We start from the raw sequence: 19,191 nt of genomic DNA on the forward strand, positions 1-19,191 counted from the left end.
ACAAATGTCTGTGGCATTCAGACTATTTGTCCACTAGCATTTAGAGATATTGGGGAAAGACAAAAAGGTAGAAATCCCTTTATGCCCTTGAGCTTGTCCTTTTTCACAATGAACATGGAGACATCTACTCAGGTTTTTAAAAGGGAGGGATAGGGATATAGCTAGGGATATAGCTCAGTTGGTAGAGTGCTTGCCTCACATGCACAAGGCCCTGGGTTTGATCCCTAGCACCACCAAAAAAAAGGGGGGGGGGGGCCTAATTGCTTGCAAATCACTTATAACTCTTACAATTATAGCAACAAGCATCATGATCTTGAGGCTCAATCCATTCATGGACAGCTGGCCCTGATCATTTCATTCTATGTAAAAGAACAACATAAGTAGGTTATAATGATGCAGGCAGTTCAAAATTATTATTTTCATTGCTGTCTTACATACTTCCTCTAGCCTTTTCTCTATCCATGCCTGACCCAAATTTCTGGAACAGCTAAAGAACTGGTGCTTTAAGTGACACAGAACAAGAAAGTCAGGGGGTCCAAGTTAAATGGAAAAAATTTGCTGCTAGCAATATCCTGTTTCTTAAATTTTTGTGCTTTCTCGAGGTAGATTCTCTCTGGACTAATTAAAATTTCCAGACCTGGCCTCTCTGTCTTTGGACAATGAGACCACTTATTCCCCAGCTGAAGTAACCTTCATAGTGAGAAGTGATGCATCAGTAACTTAAGGAAATTCTGTATTCTAGGGAGCAGCATATCCTGGGCTGGGTTCCCCTCTCAGCAGCCTAGACATTACCTACATGACATGATTTGCATGTATAAGGAATTTCTTCTATCCAGATGCAACATGAGTAGCCTTTCACTATTACCCCCAAATACTATGCAAGCAATTCCTTTGAAATAGACATTATTTCCTCTATGAATTCTCTCAATGTCATTATCATCACACTGCAGTATCTATATCCACCATGAAATGTTACTGCCAAGGGTATTGGAGCCAATCATTCTGGGCTCCACTTTGAAGCTTTACAGTGACTAGATCAGAGTCTTAAATTATAGTTAATTCAGGGGTTGGGGTTGTGACTCAGTGGTAGACTTGTTTTACACGTGTGAAGCACTGGGTTCAATCCTCAGCACCACATAAAAATAAATAAATAAACAAAGATTTTGTGTCCATCTACAACTAAAAAAAAATATATATATATTATAGTTAATTCAGGCACAATAGGCTAAGGCAGGGAGATCACAAGTTCAAGGCCAGCCTGGGAAACTTAGCAAGACTTTATCTCAAAATATAAAGGGCTGAGGATGTGGCTTAGTGGTAGAATATCCCTGATAAAACATCACCAAAAAAAAAAAAAAAAAGTTACAGTTAACTGACCACATACATCCAAATAACCTGGGTGTCTTACCAAGATTTCAGATTCCCAAGTCCCATCTATTGAATCAATTTCTGAAATGGAACATGGGAATCTGATGTGCTGCTGGGGATCAGACAGAGGGCCTTGTGCATACTAAGGCAAACACTCTTAACACTGAGCTATACCCAGCCCCTGGAATCTGCATTTTCCATAAATAGCCCTCGTGATTCTTATGTACTTGCTCAGGTATAAAAGCTAGGACCAGTTATCTGTAACTCTATGAAAGTACCGAGAACCTTTACAAAATGAGAAAGAATGATAGAAAGACTGGTCTTAAGTTCTTCCCAGGTTAGATGTTTACAGCTCACAGCAAAACACCTTAATTTAGCAAGAAAGAACACATGACCAAGGGAGTTCACAGCTTTGAGCTGTCAGAAAGTATGCCACAGTAATACTCATTAGAGGTAGCTATCTCACAAACATCTTTAAAAAAAACAAAAAAACAGAAAGTGTTAACCATAATTGTTAACCACTTCTAGAACAATTCTTAGGCTTTAAAGGATCTGAAAATACGTTGGCAAATCTTGACAAAATCCAAAGGTTCCTAAAGTTGGTTTAAGAGATACCAAGAGGCTTCAAAAGCATTACTGTCAAGAAACTTAGAATTTATAGGGCTTTCAGATCATTCTATTAACAACCCATTTTAGATAAGGGCTTTTAAAAAATAAATAAATAGATAGATAATAGGTCTTAGCTATATAGGGTTCTCATGGATTATAATCTATGAGAAAGGACCCATTTGTTTTATTCTCTAATCTGAATTTAACCTCTACAATGTTTAGCATAGTATTTACTGAATGAGATAAAACAAATGGACCAATCCCAGAGTAAGGTTTGTATTGAGTTCAGTGCTGGTGAATAATAAAGAATGAATCAGGGAAATACGGCTATTGACCAGTAGCCAGATTTTTCTACATAGATAAAAAAAACTTCTTTGGAAAGCAAATTCTAATAGCATTTTGGCTTTGTGCTTTATCCTTCAAGTCAAAATTAGAGTTGTCAGACAACCATCTAGACTTAATAGATACACTACAGTGCTGAGATTTCCTGGTCTCACTAGCCCAACAGTTTTTACACCCAACAAAATGAGACAGGACCATCTCAGGAGCCAGCTATATAATTTTAATCTAAAAATTTGGGCATACAGAAAGCATTTTACATAAATTCTCTTGATATTTTTAAGTTATATGACAGGACATAAAGTCTTCAGAAAAATAAAGTCTCTTCCCATAGATCTTAATCCTTGTCATCTACATGCAGTTAAGTAAAAATCCCTGGTAATCCAACAAGTATCTGCTACCCCAAACAACATTATTTGGTAGGACACCTGATTTGGGGTAGGATGTTATGTTAAACAACTAGCCCAGTCTGCTACATATAGCCTGAGAAGCAAAATAATGGGCCAGTGATCAGTACCTACATATGTGCGCCTTTTAAATCTATATTTTCGTATTTACTAGGATGGTAGTTGGGGTTGCTAGCTTCTAATCTACTCAAAATGATATGCTCAAGAGGGCCATGTACTGCAGGTGGCTTTATTCAATGTTAGTTTTGTTAAATAATGCGCCAGAATCCCAGTGACCAAGGAAGCTATTAACTCTTTATACTTCAGTTTCCTAAATCAACAATATGCTCCCCATGCTCTACTTCAGCCACATTGAATTTTTAAGAATCTTTAAAGGAAAAAAAATTGCTTCACATGTAATTAAAAAGAATGTTCTTGGTAAGAGTTGGAACTAAGCTCAAAATAAATTCATCTTGGTATAACCTCCTTCTGGTTGCTCTGTAAAGAAAAAGAACACGGATACTTAAGAAAATAGCCAAGATGGAAAGGAGGGAAGAAATGCAGCTCGAAGTGAAGAAATGACACAGACCTCCCACATACACACTTTAAAAACTTTATTCATATAAAAAATTCATTTGTTTTTAAAAGCATTAACAGAGAGAAAGAAAAAGAAAAAGGTATGGAGCAGAAGACATTTGCCCCTTAGTAGTTTCGGTGGGAAGGTGGGATTTTTGGTTGTCTGGAATTGAATGTTTAGTGTTTTTATAAATGAAAGAGAAAAAAATATATAGTTAAAAGGTCCCCAAAAGCCCATGGCTATTCTATTACCCACACCCCACCGAGAAAAAAGAGCACCAGGAAGAGCAGAGGAGGACAAGAGAAACCAAGAGTGGAGCCAGGTCTGGATGGGGAAATTCCCCTGTGCAGTGTGCTCTGAGGGTCACAGAGAACAAAAGGTTCCTTTTTTTCAGAAAAGGTGGATGAGAGTGGGAAGAAATAGGAGGAAGGAAGGTAAATAAGGAATTTTAATGCATAGGGAAAGGGGTTGGTGGGTTGTGCACTTTTCTCCTACCCCATAGCCTCAATATATAAGGGAAGGGGAAGAGAGGGAATAAGAATTCCAGTTGCATTGAACAGAGTTTTTAGATTAAGGAAAGTAGAAAGCAAATAAGGAAAAGGGTTTAAAAAAAAAAAAAAAAATCAACCCACGTAGCAGCTGATTTCTTTAGCCCAACCTGCTAATATACACTAAAAGTGAGAGGGGCATATTGCAGGGAAGGGAGAATTAGGGAGAAACCTTGTTTTCACTATAATCCCTTCAGAGATTATGGTATATCCTGGACAACTAAGGAGTAAGAGTCGCACCACTCACCCCTACCAATCTTGCTTTGAGATCCATCAAGATGAGATTTTTACAAAATCCCAATTACATGCTACTGAGCAAAAACCTGCTGTGGCTAAAATCAGAGGCTACGCCAATCCCCAGAATCTTGAGGCTCTCTAGGTCACCTCTCCTCTTCTTTCTGCTATTGAGGGCTAATAGTGGGTAAGAAAGCAACAAAATAGAACTTGCAAAATCATGAGAAATGAGACTGCAGAGGCAAAGAAAGGCACATGAAAGGGAAGGAGGAGATGTACCCCAGGCCAAAGGCACAAAGAAGAGGCAAAGCCAGGGGCAATCCTCACCTTATAAGGGTAAAGGGGACAGGAGTTATGTACATCAAGTCCTACAGTTGGCCAACCAATCCAGATAGGAGGCAGGGGAGGACAGGCCTATAGGGTAGGAATAGGAGAAATGGGGTAGGGGTTGGGGGAAGCCAGATTTGAAGCTTCCTGCCAGTTTCAGACTAACCACCTCATGTACATTCCTTCTAGCTCCTCCTAGAGGTTCCTCTTCTTTTCATAAGACATCTTTCTGCTCCTTCTCAACCAGAAAGTCTTCCTTGACATTCTCCTCTTTATACAGCTTCTTGCAAATGGCCAGGACAAGTCAGCAGACTTATCACAGGGTGGGAGAGGAGGTTAAGGACAGCCTCAGTAAGGGGCAGCAGCAGCCCAGGGTTGGCATGAGGCTTACAGAAGAGATGGAGTCGGTAGGTCCTTGATGGCCCCTACCTCGGAGGTGAGGAGAGAAGGACTCTCAATCCCAGTTTTAGAAGGCCTTCACTTAATCGAGGGCCCCTGCCAAGTGGAATGTACCACTGCTGCCAGCCTTCTTTGCTTCATAAATAGCCACTGGAATAAGAGAAGAGCTCGTGCTTCCCATTCTCCAAAAGAAAATTAAAAAGTCCCTTGCCCACCAGGAAAAATAATCTTGATTAAGAATCATCAGTATAGCAGGATGCTGGACATTACATATACAGAATGTTAACTTCCAATTCTTCCCATGGCTTCCAGTGAAGATTCCCACTCTCTCCCTCCCTACATACAAGGCCAAGAGTTCCAGGGAGAGCTGGCAAAAAGAGCTAATCTGCAGCATTCTCAAGATATGCAAATAACTGAGTCAGGTTTCTTGGGAGAAACAGGAGGGATTGAGGGGGTGGGGTGAGACAATTAAATTTCACTGGAAGAAGTTGAGTTGATGGAATGAAGGCAGCTGCTTTGGGCTACAAGGGCAGGAGGCAGCCTGGCAGTTGGCACAATAGTCCAGCGAAGAGAGGGAAAAATCATCAGTCCATTTCACCACCAAAAAATAAAAGTACATATATTATAAGCCCAGGTGGAGTAGAGATAGTGGTGCTAAATCTTCTGCTGTGGGGAAAAAAAGAAAAAGATGTTAATAGGGTTGGAAATAAGAAAACCTGAAAAAAGACAATCGAGCAAGTCTGGAAGAAGGAAAGCAGCACAAAATGGAGAATCAGATCACCATCTGCACATCCCAGGCTCTTAGGAGGTAATAATCACAAAAGCAGAAGTCCCCAGGCACCACATAGCTGAGACCAGAGTCTCTGCCTGATCACATCAGCAAGATTGGCAAACTGCTGGCACACAGGAACCTCCTTCCTCAAGGACAATCTTGGGGATGACTGGAGGACATACCATGGTGGGGTAAGACACTTGGTCCCCCTTATCATCCAAAACCAACTCATCCAACTCTTCCTCCAGAGATTCCTGCCCCTCGTCCTGCTGTGAACACATGCAATTTGTTAGTATGAGAGTAAAGATAAAAACTTCATGAGAGTGTGCCAGACCTAAAGAATATTCCAAAATGTGTAAATTCAAACAAACAAGGTAATAGTAAAAGAAGGACAAAACATTCATAACAGGCAGGTACAGAAAGGGTGATGTGTGAGAACAGATCAGTTAGTATTAGTAGTCATCAGTACCACCTTTATAGACTTTCTTCCCCAAACTCAACCAATGCACAACAATGGCCCAAGGAATCCCAAGATGAGTCAAAACCCCTATTTTTTCCTTGAAACTCCTACCCAAAAAAGATGCTAATTTTCTTTGTACTTTTTTTTTTCTATTTCATGAAATGTTCAAGCTTCAAAACAGAATTAGCCTTAGACAGACAACAGTAAACAGAGGATTTACCATCAAGGGTGTTCCCTTCAATGGCTCCATATCTCCCAGATCCCCAGATCGATCCAGTGTTCTGTTGTGGTCCCCTCTCTCATTCAGTGTGGAATAGTTGTTATCTAGTGAAAAAAGTACACAGAAACATGATATTCCCCTCTAGATATGCAATATATATCAAACAGGAAAGTGTGAATTAGGCAGCCCTATTAGGAAATGTCCTGTGCCAAATGATTCTGAAACACGTTAAACTCTGATGGTCCTAGACTTAAAAGGAACTTGAATATAATGGGGAAGTTAATATATATATATATGAAATACCCAGAGTATGACAAATGATAATAAGGCTAAACTAAAGAAATCTGTCTAGACAAGAGTACTGAAATTAAGAGGAAAAAGAGTGGCGTACACTGTAAAAGAAAAGACCTGACAGACAAGAGAACAGAGCTTAAGTTAAGTCTTTGAGGATGAAGAGAATTTAGAAAAGCAAATGGGAAGGGCAATCCTGAATTAGGTATGACATCAGCAAAATATGGAGGAAAAAAAAGAATGAAAAGATAGAGCAGTAAAGTAGACCAGGTAGGTTGGAAGAGAGTGCATGGAGAGAAGACAGCGACCTCAGAGACTGGAGTCTAACTAAGTCAAGGGATACAAACTTGATTCTGTAGTAACCAGGGAACCATACAAAGATTTTCTGAAAACTTCTGAGTAAGTGGAATGTGGAAAAAGTAGATGGATAAAGTTTTACTAAATGTCCTCATATCCTTCCAAATGGAAACAGAAACAATCAGCCAATGTTTTTATAGGATGATAAATGGTGAGGGTGTAAGAAAACACTACAAGCTGGACATCTCTCCTCATCCCAGTGAAATACTCCACAACCTTAGGCAGGAATTAACCACCTACCTAGTAATTTTGTGTTTGATCCCATATTGCTCATTTGAATTTCTTCCCGATCAGGTTTCTTATCTACATGGAGTCAGAAAGTTATCCAGGTCAAAAACCAACTCTTCAAAATCTACATATATCATAAATTACTCTCTTGGTCTATCCTTCTTCCTTTCCAACAGACTTTAAATATAAGACACAATTCAATCTAAGCTAGCAGTTTTTTAAATTACTTGGTCTTAAGGTCTCTCTTTTGTAGTCTTAAAAAAATTGAGTCCTAAAACATTATGAGGATCCAAAGAATTTTCATTGGTGTGGGTTATGTATATGAATATTTATGGTACTGAGAATTTTTAAAATGTCTATTTCATTTGAAAAAATGAGTCACTACATGTTACCCCCCCCCCCACAGTACTGGGGACCATACCCAGGGACTAACACATGCTAGGCAAATGCTCTGCCACTGAGCTTTGCCTCTAGTCCTTTTTTATTTTAAAAGGGTGTCTCTAAATTACTTAAGCTGTCCTTGAAATTGGGAACCTCCTGCTTCAGTCTCCCCAGAGGCTGGGATTATAGGAATGCACTACTACACACACCTACAAATATTTTTAATTAAAAAAAAAAATCATTGTTTTACTTTTGTGTATCTCTTCAAAGTTTGGCTTAATAAAAGGGAACTGGATTCTCATATCTTTTTCTACATTCAATCTGTTATGTAGTTACTCTGGTTAAGGTTTATTGAAGAAAATCTAGCCTCACATAGATAAGAAGTCAAGAAAGGAAGGAAAACTTTAATAGTCTTTTTAGATAACTGTGAACATTTTTCCTTGATAGTGTATGAATATTCAGTAAGTAGTAGTTTCTTAAAGTAATGTGGAATATGAAATCAAACTAACAATCCCTTCATATTCTATTAAACTAAAATTATTGGCCTGTCATGTACTTGGAATGTATCAATTACCCATGCATGATTTTAAAGCATCATGGCGCCAGTTCCTTGCAAAATACAAGTTCACAGACCTTCATAAATGTTCCAAATATTAATACTATTTATACATCTATATCTCTCTATCTATCCTATCTTTGGATAGACAGACTGAAAGGCACATTCCTTAATATCACCAAAGATATTAGTAGAAAAGTATTGGGAAATTACCAGGCTCACAGAGACCGATACATGTTTTTCAGAGTTATAATCTTCAAAGTTCAGGCACCAAATACTGTCAGTTAAATGACAAGGTCACTGCATTCCATTTTAAAGAAATGTGTGCCAAATATCTATGTCTAATTACAATTTGTTGGCCAATTATTTCAAGTAAAACGGTGTTCCATAAAAAAGTAGCTAGTCCAACTAGTAACTCCAACAACAGTACAACTGCTTTGCCTCAAGACAAATGTCTTTTTTTGTGTTTGCAGGGATTGAATTTCATTCTTTGCAGCAGAAATGCTTTGTATATACACTATTTCATCAGCACAGAATATTTAAAAGATGTGTATTCAAGGGTAGAAACATACCATTATATTTTATAGCTCCACTAAGTACATTCTTATGTAAAGATGGCCTTTCCCCCTCAGCCTTTCCTTCTTCTTCTACCTTGAACCTTCATTCAGTGGTCACTTTCATAGAAGACATTATGTATATTCAAATAGGAAATCTTGTATTTCCCCTCTTGATCCCTCGCACCACCGCAGTACTGGGTTTCTAACCCAGGGTTACTCCACACTGAGCTTCATTCCAGCCCTTTTTAATCTTTTTAAGGCAAGATCTAAGTTGCCAAGGCTGGTCTCAAACTTGGAATGCTCCTGCCTCAGCCTCCCAAGTACCTGGGATCCCAGGCATGTGCCACTAAACCAGCTTTTCCCTCTTGATTCTTTAGTTGAAAAGCCATTAACAACAATATATGACTAAAGTCATGTACTATGGTTTACTACAAAGCCAAATGGTATTTCAATATCACAACCAAAATATCCTAAGGGGTATACTGAGAGCATAAAGATTACTGACATTTTAATTTATATCATTCAGATGGTTCTTTTTTTAAAATATAAGTATGTGGTAATGGGGTCTACAACTCATTCAGTGTGATATCACTGCCCTAAGCCACCAACAATATGCACCACTGCTTCTATGCCATCAAAGCAAATGTTCAACAGCCTCCAGACTTTCAGAGAACAATTCAAGAACCACTCATGGAGGCTAAAGCCAAGAGTCATTAAGATAATAAGGGTAAAACAAAATATACAATTCATCTCTTCAGAAGAACGTGTTTGTTCACATGGCAAAAGATTTTAAAAAGTTATAACCCAAAATAATAATTGCTATTTTCTCTGGGTAGTAGAAATAACTGATTTTCTATTATTTTTTCTGGACATCTGTATTTTATAACTTTCCAACAGTAAACATGCATTACTTGACATTATATAGAAATTTAAAGGGAAATAAAATAAACAAAGGACCTAGGGTTCACTTTCCAGTGATTTTAAGTTCACAAGCAAAAATAGAAGAAATCACACTCAGGCAAATTGCACGTTTGATTCCTAAAGCTCAGATCTGCCAGCTTGTGCATTACAATTCTGGAGCAAAGCATTATTCCCCTCCCACAAAAGACTAATTCAGAAATAAATATATATCCTATTTCTTAGTTAATAAGCCCATAAAGAATAACAGAAGTGGCTAAAAGAAGATGAGTTTACCCCATGGGTACTATACCTGATTTTTGGTTCCGGTCAATGAGAGGGAGAGTGCTATCATCATATGAATGACTACTCTGGCTTCTAGAAGCATTGTTTAGATTCACCTGGAGGCAAACAAAATGCCAAGTCATAAAACAGAATGTCTTTTTATTCTCCAGCCTGCCTCCACCCCACAAAGCAATCTGCCCCGCCCTACCTCCTCCACAGGCTCTCCTTAAACATGGTTTCCCTCCCCAGCTTTCCATACCCCACCCCACACCCATAGGCCCCAGCCCCTAAGGCACATTTTATCCCACAAAAGATTTAATCTTCTACATTCCTACTTCCAACTCTTAAGAAAAGGTAACGCTTAAGGATTGAATAAATACCCAACATAGTGAAACAATAGGCTTCTATTTGTGTTCCTGAACAGAAATTTTAAAAGTTCCAAATACTCTAGTATGAGTATCAGAAGGAAACAGTCTCAAAAAATGGTAAACTTGCTCAAAGGGTCAGGGGAGATTTGGAGAAGTCGCCAAGGCCATCATCACCCTTCATCACCACCAGCACTTACTTACTCCACGTTATGACACTGAGGGAGACCAGAGCTATTTCAGCAGCAAATGAGCTATAAATACCGCTCTTGAGAAGTAAAGCAAATAAGGTCTACTAATTAGAGACTTGGGTCAAAAATAGACTTAGTGTGATGATGAAATAGAAGAAAAAAAAAATGTTTTGGTCTTGAGAGTTACTATACCTGAAAGTCTGATTTCTTCCAACCTTCTTTTTCCAGGGGCTTCCTCAGTTCCTTATATCCCCAGATTGTCTGTAATACAAGTGCTGCTGCTCGAACTTCTTTTTCTGAGCGATTCCTTAAAGTAACACCATATTAAATTTGGATGTAAGACCAGGAAAGAAGCTTAGGACATATATTTTCTGGTAACAACGTAAGAATATAAATGCCAAAAAGGGTGAAATCAAATTTTCCAAAACCTATATTCTGTCCCAAAGAGTAAAATACAATACTGTCTGACATAAGTGTCTATTATCAATTTATGGATCAATATTAAGACAGAAAAAGAATAATGTCTTTTCACATTTCACACGTAAGGAAGAGGAATAATTTCAGAAAGCAAGAGTGGGGACTAGGAATGTGGTTCAGTGAAAAGAATGTCTGACTGGCATGTACAAGACCCAGGGTTCAATCCCTAGCACTGCAAAAAAAAAAAAAAGAAAAGCTCCTTCCTAGCAACCTCCCTTTCATACTTCTAGCTGTGGTTTTAAGTGTAAGCTTACCCTGATTTGTTGATCAACACTAGCTTCTCAATACCCTGCGTCTCTCGAAGCTTTTTGGCAGCCTCTAAGTTCTCAGCAATAACTTCATTGATGGTGTTCAAAAGAGAGACCACAGTGTCCTCAGAAAAATTCCAAGAGGAGCTCTGTTGCCCTCCAGGCAGATTTTTTACCAAGTTAGGAATAGCATGTTTACCTAAAACAGCAGAAGGAAAAAAAGCAGGGAGAAAAGGCAGAGTTAGGCCATAAGGAGCCTTACACTACATTTTATATTGATCAGATCAAGTGGAGATACTGACCATATGAATTTGATTCACTATCCTATAGGATTATATATCAAGAGGGCAAAGAACATGAAATAACATGAACTCATTGTCCTTCCTTCTCTCATTCTTCAATCGCATTAAAACAATGTGAATATTGTACATCAAATATGTTACCCAGTCCTTTCAGATACTCTAATGGAAATAGAATGTCAATACTGTAGTAACTTAACAGAAATGAAGGCATTATGAATTTAAAAGCTCAACAACTCAACAACCTAGGCTCTGCCACTAACTGGCTATATTAATTCTGAGCAAATTACTTAACTTCTATACCCTCAGTTTCCTTATCCTATTTAAAAAAAACAGATCTCTATAAAGTGATGGGGATTAAATGAAAACACAGAAGTATTTAATAATGCCTAGTAAAATGGATGTGCTCAATAAATAACAGCTATTAACATTCTATTTGTGAAGAGTCATCACTTCTTATCTAAGAACCATTAGACCATGTCCCCTCACCCACCCTAAAATTTATAGACTATTGAGGGCTAGAATCTTTTCCTTAGATGATTTCTTTTTTTTTTTTTAATTTTTTATTGTTGGCTGTTCAAAACATTACATAGTTCTTGATATATCATATTTCACAATTTGATTCAAGTGGGTTATGAGCTCCCATTTTTACCCCATATACAGATTGCAGAATCACATCAGTTACACATCCATTGATTTACATATTGCCATACTAGTGTCTGTTGTATTCTGCTGCCTTTCCTATCCTCTACTATCACCCCTCCCCTCCCCTCCCCTCCCCTCTTCTCTCTCTGCCCCCTCTACTGACATTCGTTTGTCCCCCTTGTATTATTTTTCCCCTTCCCCTCACTTCCTCTTGTATGTACTTTTGTATAACTCTGAGGGTCTCCTTCCGTTTCCATGCTTTTTCCCTTCTCTCTCCCTTCCCCTCCCACCTCTCATCCCTGTTTAATGTTAATCTTCTTCTCATGTTCTTCGACCCTACTCTGTTCTTAGTTACTCTCCTTATATCAAAGAAGACATTTGGCATTTGTTTTTTAGGGATTGGCTAGCTTCACTTAGCATAATCTGCTCTAATGCCATCCATTTCCCTGTAAATTACATTACCAGCACCTACAGGCACTGTGCTAGATGCTGAGGCAACAGCGGCATTCAACTCCTTACCGATTAACTCCTTATTGCGTGCATCCACAGCCAGATTTCTTAATGCTCCAGATGCAGCTTTCACCACCCGCTCATGTTCATTGGTCAGGAGGTCAGCTATGGCAGAGAGAGCCTTCTCTTGACGCAGAGCAGAGCGGATGTATCGACCATACTAGGCAGCACATGGAAGACAACAGATTATAAATAACAAACTAGCTATATAAATCTTCCCATTTCCAAATCCATTTTGTAAAACATACTCACCGTCCAGCGCCCAGCACACAAGTTCTGGATGGCTCCAGCAGAGGCTTCTAGGATAGCAGGAGTTTTACTCTCCTTAAGGAGTGAGATATATATCCGAACCACCTCTGGCTGAAATAAGAGCTCATAGCCTGTACAAGAAAGAGCAAGAAGGCAGAGGATACTAATCAATACCTACAAACCAGGCTCTGGTGGCAGGAATCCAGCCTTAGTACTCTAGATAGATGTATTTACCATTACTCTCCCTGAATTCCCTTACCTAGTCAACAGCCAACTCAGAGACTTGATTCTTTTCTTTACCCCCTCTTTGGGTACCAAGATTTGAAGCAAAAGATATATCAACTCATCATGTTCAACTCCTTTCTCTCCTTACTCTTTGACTCTTCTCCCCCACAGCTTACTTTGGCCTTGGTTCTACCATGAGCTCTCAGAAGATTCATTTAGTTCATTGATAGCAATCAAGATTCAAGATTTCTCATCTCCAATGAATTATTTCTAATTTAACCCAGTCATTTTTATATCCATGGAGAGCTGTAAACCTTATAGTCATCAATACAATGAGTCCAAAGATGCAAACTATGATAAACAGGATTCTTCTAAGAATAAAGTTTAAGCCTCCAAAACTGTAGTGACCACTTAGGGTAGCTAAGTTTCTGCTATAGCCTACCATCAGAACTTTATCCTATCCTTGAATAACCTGAAGCACTGTCTTAACAAAACAGGCCTTTGTGAATTACTTCTACAATACTATAGATTTCACCAATATTTTCACTGTCACTTCAAATCCCCAAGTCAGAGAAGAGAGAACCGTACATATGTTGCATAAAGTCTACTATTAGGTTACCAAATACCCTATCTGTGGGCTATGTTGATAAGATCTTTGGCGACTGAGAAGAAAAAAAAAAATAACTTACCTCGAGCAGGACTTGTTCTTTTAGGGAAGTCCACTGTATCATTTGCTGGATCCTCTGTGGGTTTTTTCCCTGTAGAAATAGGAAAAGGGTATGGGGCAGGGAGAGAATAGGGGTAAAGAATTTTAAAAAGGAAAATTTCACCTGGCACATTTTTCATTCTTCAGTCAGAATCTTTGGATCAGAGATGCATCAAAAGGAGCAAAAGAAGGGAAGCCCGCCCAACTTGTCCCAGCAGGGGGCTATGCAGAAACAAGGACAGAAAACAGGTAGCAGATAGATAAAACAAGGATAACCACTCTTGTCACTATTGATCTGAGTTTTGATAAAAAGGACTGCTGCCCAGAAACAGCATGCCACGATCCACGAGCTCAGAAGAGCTGAACTTGTTTCAATGGCTTTCCTCAACTCAATTTTCCTACATGCATCCACAGGGAAGGGTTAGGCAAGGAAATACTAGGGAAGCTAAAACCAAAACATGCAAATTAGAAGTTGTCAAGCTCCTTAAAAGATTCAACTCACCTCTGGAGAACCATTCATCTTCCAATGCGTCACCCAAGGTGTAAAGCAGAGGAGAGATAAAGGAAGAAAATGCAGGAGAAAGATGTCAACAAAAGCATGGTCAAATAAGCAAGAAAGCACAGAGAAGTAAAGAAAAACACAGGAAACAGAAAGGAGGAATGGGAAAGAAGGCCCCAGATTAGTTGAGTTCTCAGTGCCTCAGTCATTCACAGCAATACCACCACCACCACCACCACCACCACCACCATCACTACCTCCACCACCACCACAATAAAAGCACACAGCTCAGGGAAAGCAGCAGCAGAGCAACAAGACAGTCTTGACCAGACAGATTCCCAGACTCTTTGCAAATATTCTGTATCTAAAGCTAAGTGTTCCTTCCTCTCCCTGTCCCACATTAAAGAGCAAAGAATGAGGAACTAAGACTCACCTTTGCCCTTCTTGGCCCCAAAGCAACTGGCAGCATGTGGCCCAGTATTGTTGGCAACACTGGGAGGTGCCTCTTGATAACGCTCTGCCTGTGGGATCTCCCGGTGAACTTGATAGGATAAGTTCCGAAGGAGGCACACGCAGTTTTCCACAAGCTTAGGGACACAAGATTTAATGAGAGAAGTAAATACCTATGGTGATTTTGCAGCAACTTCCCATGATTTAGGTATTAAAATATCAACCCTCAAATTATAATACAATCCATCATTTCTCAGTATTCCAGTCTTCTCAAACTCCTTGAATTTAGTGGCTTTAGCCAACCCCCAAACTGGATCACTGACTTTCCTACTTGGAAAATGAATAATCTTAGAAGACCACTAGGCAGCTTTCATATACATGTGAGGAAATTAAAAAAAAAAAAAATTCCTAAGTTGAACACTCCTTCTTTAGGAAGAAGGTGCTGGGATAGGCATTTTATGTAATGGAAAGCACGAGTGGGTAGGTTTACACTACAAGTACTTTGTAGATGCAATGAATGGAATTAATTTACCTTGCTATCTGAATCCTTCTGCCCAATCTCAGCCTGAACGATGAAAATAAGGGCATCAACTAAGCCATCACATTCCCGAAGCTTCCTACGAGCTTCACTTCTCTCTGAGCTTACATTCCTGAAGGGAAACCAGAAAATACTTTAAATGACTCAAATTCAGAAATCCCCCCATTGACTATCCCACAACAAAGCTTCCTCAAAACCCTTTTTACTCACTATAGGAAGTAGTGAATATCTATTATAAGCAAGGCATAGCAGTTAAGAGAAAGTTCATTGACAGTCTCTGCTTTCTGAACCTTTATCACCATGTGGGGTATGGGTTAATAATTCAAGATAGAATAGATACTTCTTGAATGGAAGTACAAATATACCACAGAGCAGAGTGTCTGATTTGAAATATAGAAAACTAAGGGCAGAGATACAGACACACAAAGCCCAGAACTAGATGATTACCTACACATTGTAGGTTCTGCATACGTGTTTACCAAGTTAGATGAACAGAGTCAAAGAGGCATAAAAGAGATGTTTAAGGGAAAACAAACAAACCAACAGCAGGTATGTGGAATATAAGTGAGTAGCAATAAAGGTAAAACAGTTGGAGTTGCAGTATACAATAAAAAGATAGTAGAGGCTGAATAGCAGATGAAAGAATTTTAACTTTTGCCAAGCAGGTGGTGCACATCTGTAATTCCAGTTACCCAGGAGACTGAGGCACAAGGATCACAAACTCGAGACCAGCCTCAGCAACTTAGTGAGACTCTGTCTCAAAATAAAATAGGCTGGGAATGTAGCTAAGTGGTAGAGCACCCCAGGGTTCAAACACTAGTACAAAAAAAAAAAAAAAAAATCTTAACTTTTCTTTTTAAAGAAATTATATCAATCCTCAAAATTTCAATTTTATATTCTCAAAGCCCCTACTATTACCTAAGGCAGCCAGCTGTGTTGGTGAGCACCGACTCCCACTCAATATGGCGTGGCTTACAATCTTCATTAGGTTCCCTCTCCCAACCAGAATGAGGAATGATCACTTCATCTGTCAAGGCGTGCAGTGCATGGTCCACAATCTCCATTTTGATTGAGTCATGGGATGAGAGATTCCACAGGGTTCCTGACAGAGACAATTCATAAGATAGCTCTCCAACACCCAAGATCATGTTTGAAGAATGTCAAGAGAATCCCCTATTGCTCGACTTCTTGGTCTTCCTTAATGAACAAGTATCTTGCATTGATATTCAAGCTTTTGTGTTTAACCCGTGGTAAGAAATAAATTTTATATTTTTACAAACATACAGATCATGAAGTAAAGTTCCATAAAAATAGTACTGCCTATAACTAATGCTCACCGATCCACCTAAACTGATCTCTTCTACCTCGACTCCACTATCATTTGGGGTCACATAATTCTTAGTTGTAGGAAGCTGTCCTGTCTACTGCTGGATGTTTACCACTCCTGGCCTTTACTCACTGGATGCCAATAGCACTCTCTATCCACACTGCAGTTAAAACAAGCAAAAATGTCTCCAACATTGCAAATGTCTTCAGGGAAGAGAGGGGAGAATTTCCTCCAACTAAGAACCAATGGTCTATACATTCTCCTTTATTTTTTTGATATGCGGGATTGAACCCAGGGGCACTCAACTACTAAGCAATATCTCCAGCCCTTTTTATTATAAGACAAGGTCTCACTAAACTGCTTAGGGACTCACTAAGTTGCTCAGGTTGGTCTTGAACTTGCAATCCTTCTGCCTCAGCCTCCTGAGTCACTGGAAATAGAGGCATGCATCACCACACTAGGCATTTTTTTTTTCTTTTCTTTTGCTTGGAATGGTGATTGTGACCCACAAAATTGTGTTCAATTCACACTATCAGATCACAGCTCAGAATCTGAAAAACCACTGTTCTAAATAAAGCAAGGATCACAGCTCAAATGTCTAGATGGGCCTAGCATGTGAGTCAAGACAGGCATACACTTAAATTACACAATTGGGGAAAACTGGAAACTGACATCGAGCTTCCATGTTTGGAAGACAATCTTCTTTGTGACCGTAGTTGATTAGAGATAATCTATAATCAAAAGTTAAAGGACTGGAAACCCCTCTAACTCTCAACTTCTCTGGGGTAAGAGTCACCCAAACTTAGCACTTCCTGGGGCCTAGAACTTACCAGTAATGACTTCAGTAAGATCCATATCACGAGCCTTTCGGAGCAATCGCACAAGGGCAGGAACACCATCACAATTTTTTATGGCAATCTTATTATCTTGGTCACGTCCAAAAGAGATATTCTTGAGAGCTCCACATGCTCCAAGGTGCACTTCCTTTTTGGGGTGGTCTAATAATCCCACCAGCACTGGGATGCCCTTGAGCTTCCGCACATCAGTCTTCACCTTGTCATTGCGGTAGCATAAGTGTTGCAAGTATGCAGCTGCATTAGACTTGACAGCATCCAAGCGGAATCCCAGCATGGCGATAACCTCTGGCAGCTCAGGCTGTCTCCAATTGGGAGGTGGGGGGCCTCCCTTGCGAAGGCTATCCAAGCTTGCTAAACTTCCCCGCTCATGCTGGGCCAAAGGAGCCCAATAGTACTGATCTGCTGGCACCTCCTCGCCAATCATGTCTTCATAACTCCTGCAGATTTTTGGAAAAACCAACAGAAAAGAGAAATACATCAAGTAGTTAAGCCTAGCTTACTGGACACTCCTATAAACCCCCAACATTAAGGCAGGATTATCCCCAGCACTGATACACAGATCATATATCTCCTCTGCATTAATAATATGCTAATCAATTTTAATAATTTCAAAGGTACCTTCAATTAAATTAGAGCTACCCTTTTTTCATCAAGTTTGCTGGCTCAGAAAGTAATATTTGGAGAAGTTAATCACAAAAAAAAAGAACCAAATCTAGTTACTGAACATGTATTTGAATGATACCTGAAAATTATTAATTTCCAGACAGAGATTAAAATAAATCCTCAGACAGCATAGCTAACCAAACTAAATGACTCAATGTCACAGAAATCATCAAATAAAGCCTGAGAACAGTTCTAACAAGCCCTTAGCTAAATGGGAAATGAGGCATTTACACATAGGGAACAGTTGGTAGAATAAGACCCTTAAACATACTTCATATTTAAGGTTCTCCTTATCCTATCTTGGAAATTATTAAAGAGGGAGGGGCTGATAGAGAAAAATAGAAAAGAACTTCTTGCTACATCATATGAATACCTGTCTTTGGTACTGATAAGGTGTATGTCTTGAAACACTAATTCTCACAGTTCATAGCAACATCAGACCTGCTAGTCAACAAATATGGGTTTGGTTTTGTTTTATCACCAGGGATTGAACCTAGGAGCACTTTATCACTGAACTACATCCCCAGTCCTTTTTTGGGGGAGACAGGATCTTTCTAAATTGTTAAGGCTGGCCTCAAGCTTTTGATCTTTCTGCCTCAGCCTCCCAAGTCACTGGGATTACAGGCATGTGCTATCATACCTAGCTCTCAGAAATATATTTGAAATGAATCCCATTCTCCAATTTCTAAATACCTCCAATTTTGTCAAAATCTACTGACCAACACTGTTTTTAGGATACCCAGCCACATGAAACAGCAATTGCAGGAAAGAAGTCAGTGGGAAGATAATGCTTCCTGTTTCTACTACCAGCAACCACTAGAGGGTGAGTCTGTCACACTATTATTTATTCATAACCACCAGGAAGAGACCCATTATCTCTGCACTCATCTCATTCTGCGGCTCCCACAGGAGAGAGGAGAACCTATTGTGTGGAACTCTCCAAATAAGACCTTTGTTTGCTCCACAAAACCACTCCCACTGCCACCAAACACTCAAGGTTATCTTAAGCTGAAGATCTGCCTCATGGGTGTCAACAACAACCATTCAACAGTGATTCAAAGGCCCAAAGCATTTAGTTAAAAATAAATAAATAAATAAAGGCCATTTCAAAATATCATTGAAACAAAATAAATTGGTTATATTAGCTAAAT

The 19,191-nt window shown here is 39.2% G+C and overlaps 1 protein-coding gene across 12 annotated transcripts in view; it reads right to left on the reverse strand.

Moving 5' to 3' along the window:
• Window positions 1-3,299: 3,299 nt before the first annotated feature.
• The window catches only part of Ctnnd1 (catenin delta 1), a 51,144-nt gene continuing 35,252 nt past the window's right edge, over window positions 3,300-19,191 (reverse strand). For 7 of the 12 annotated variants that reach the window (XM_071616146.1, XM_071616138.1, XM_071616136.1 and 4 more), the window contains 14 exons: window positions 17,351-17,814; window positions 16,112-16,295; window positions 15,188-15,305; window positions 14,639-14,792; window positions 14,209-14,226; window positions 13,690-13,758; window positions 12,779-12,906; window positions 12,536-12,686; window positions 11,079-11,271; window positions 10,540-10,654; window positions 9,820-9,907; window positions 7,128-7,190; window positions 6,240-6,343; window positions 5,460-5,828 (listed from right to left, as the gene is read on the reverse strand). In XM_071616146.1, the coding sequence (XP_071472247.1) occupies window positions 5,664-5,828; window positions 6,240-6,343; window positions 7,128-7,190; window positions 9,820-9,907; window positions 10,540-10,654; window positions 11,079-11,271; window positions 12,536-12,686; window positions 12,779-12,906; window positions 13,690-13,758; window positions 14,209-14,226; window positions 14,639-14,792; window positions 15,188-15,305; window positions 16,112-16,295; window positions 17,351-17,814 (2,014 nt within the window). In that variant the 3' untranslated portion in view covers window positions 5,460-5,663. The other 5 variants (XM_071616145.1, XM_071616144.1, XM_034637023.2 and 2 more) reach the window with 5 other exon arrangements.

Source organism: Marmota flaviventris, chromosome 9, assembly GCF_047511675.1.
Source record: "Marmota flaviventris isolate mMarFla1 chromosome 9, mMarFla1.hap1, whole genome shotgun sequence".
Lineage (NCBI taxonomy): Eukaryota > Metazoa > Chordata > Mammalia > Rodentia > Sciuridae > Marmota > Marmota flaviventris.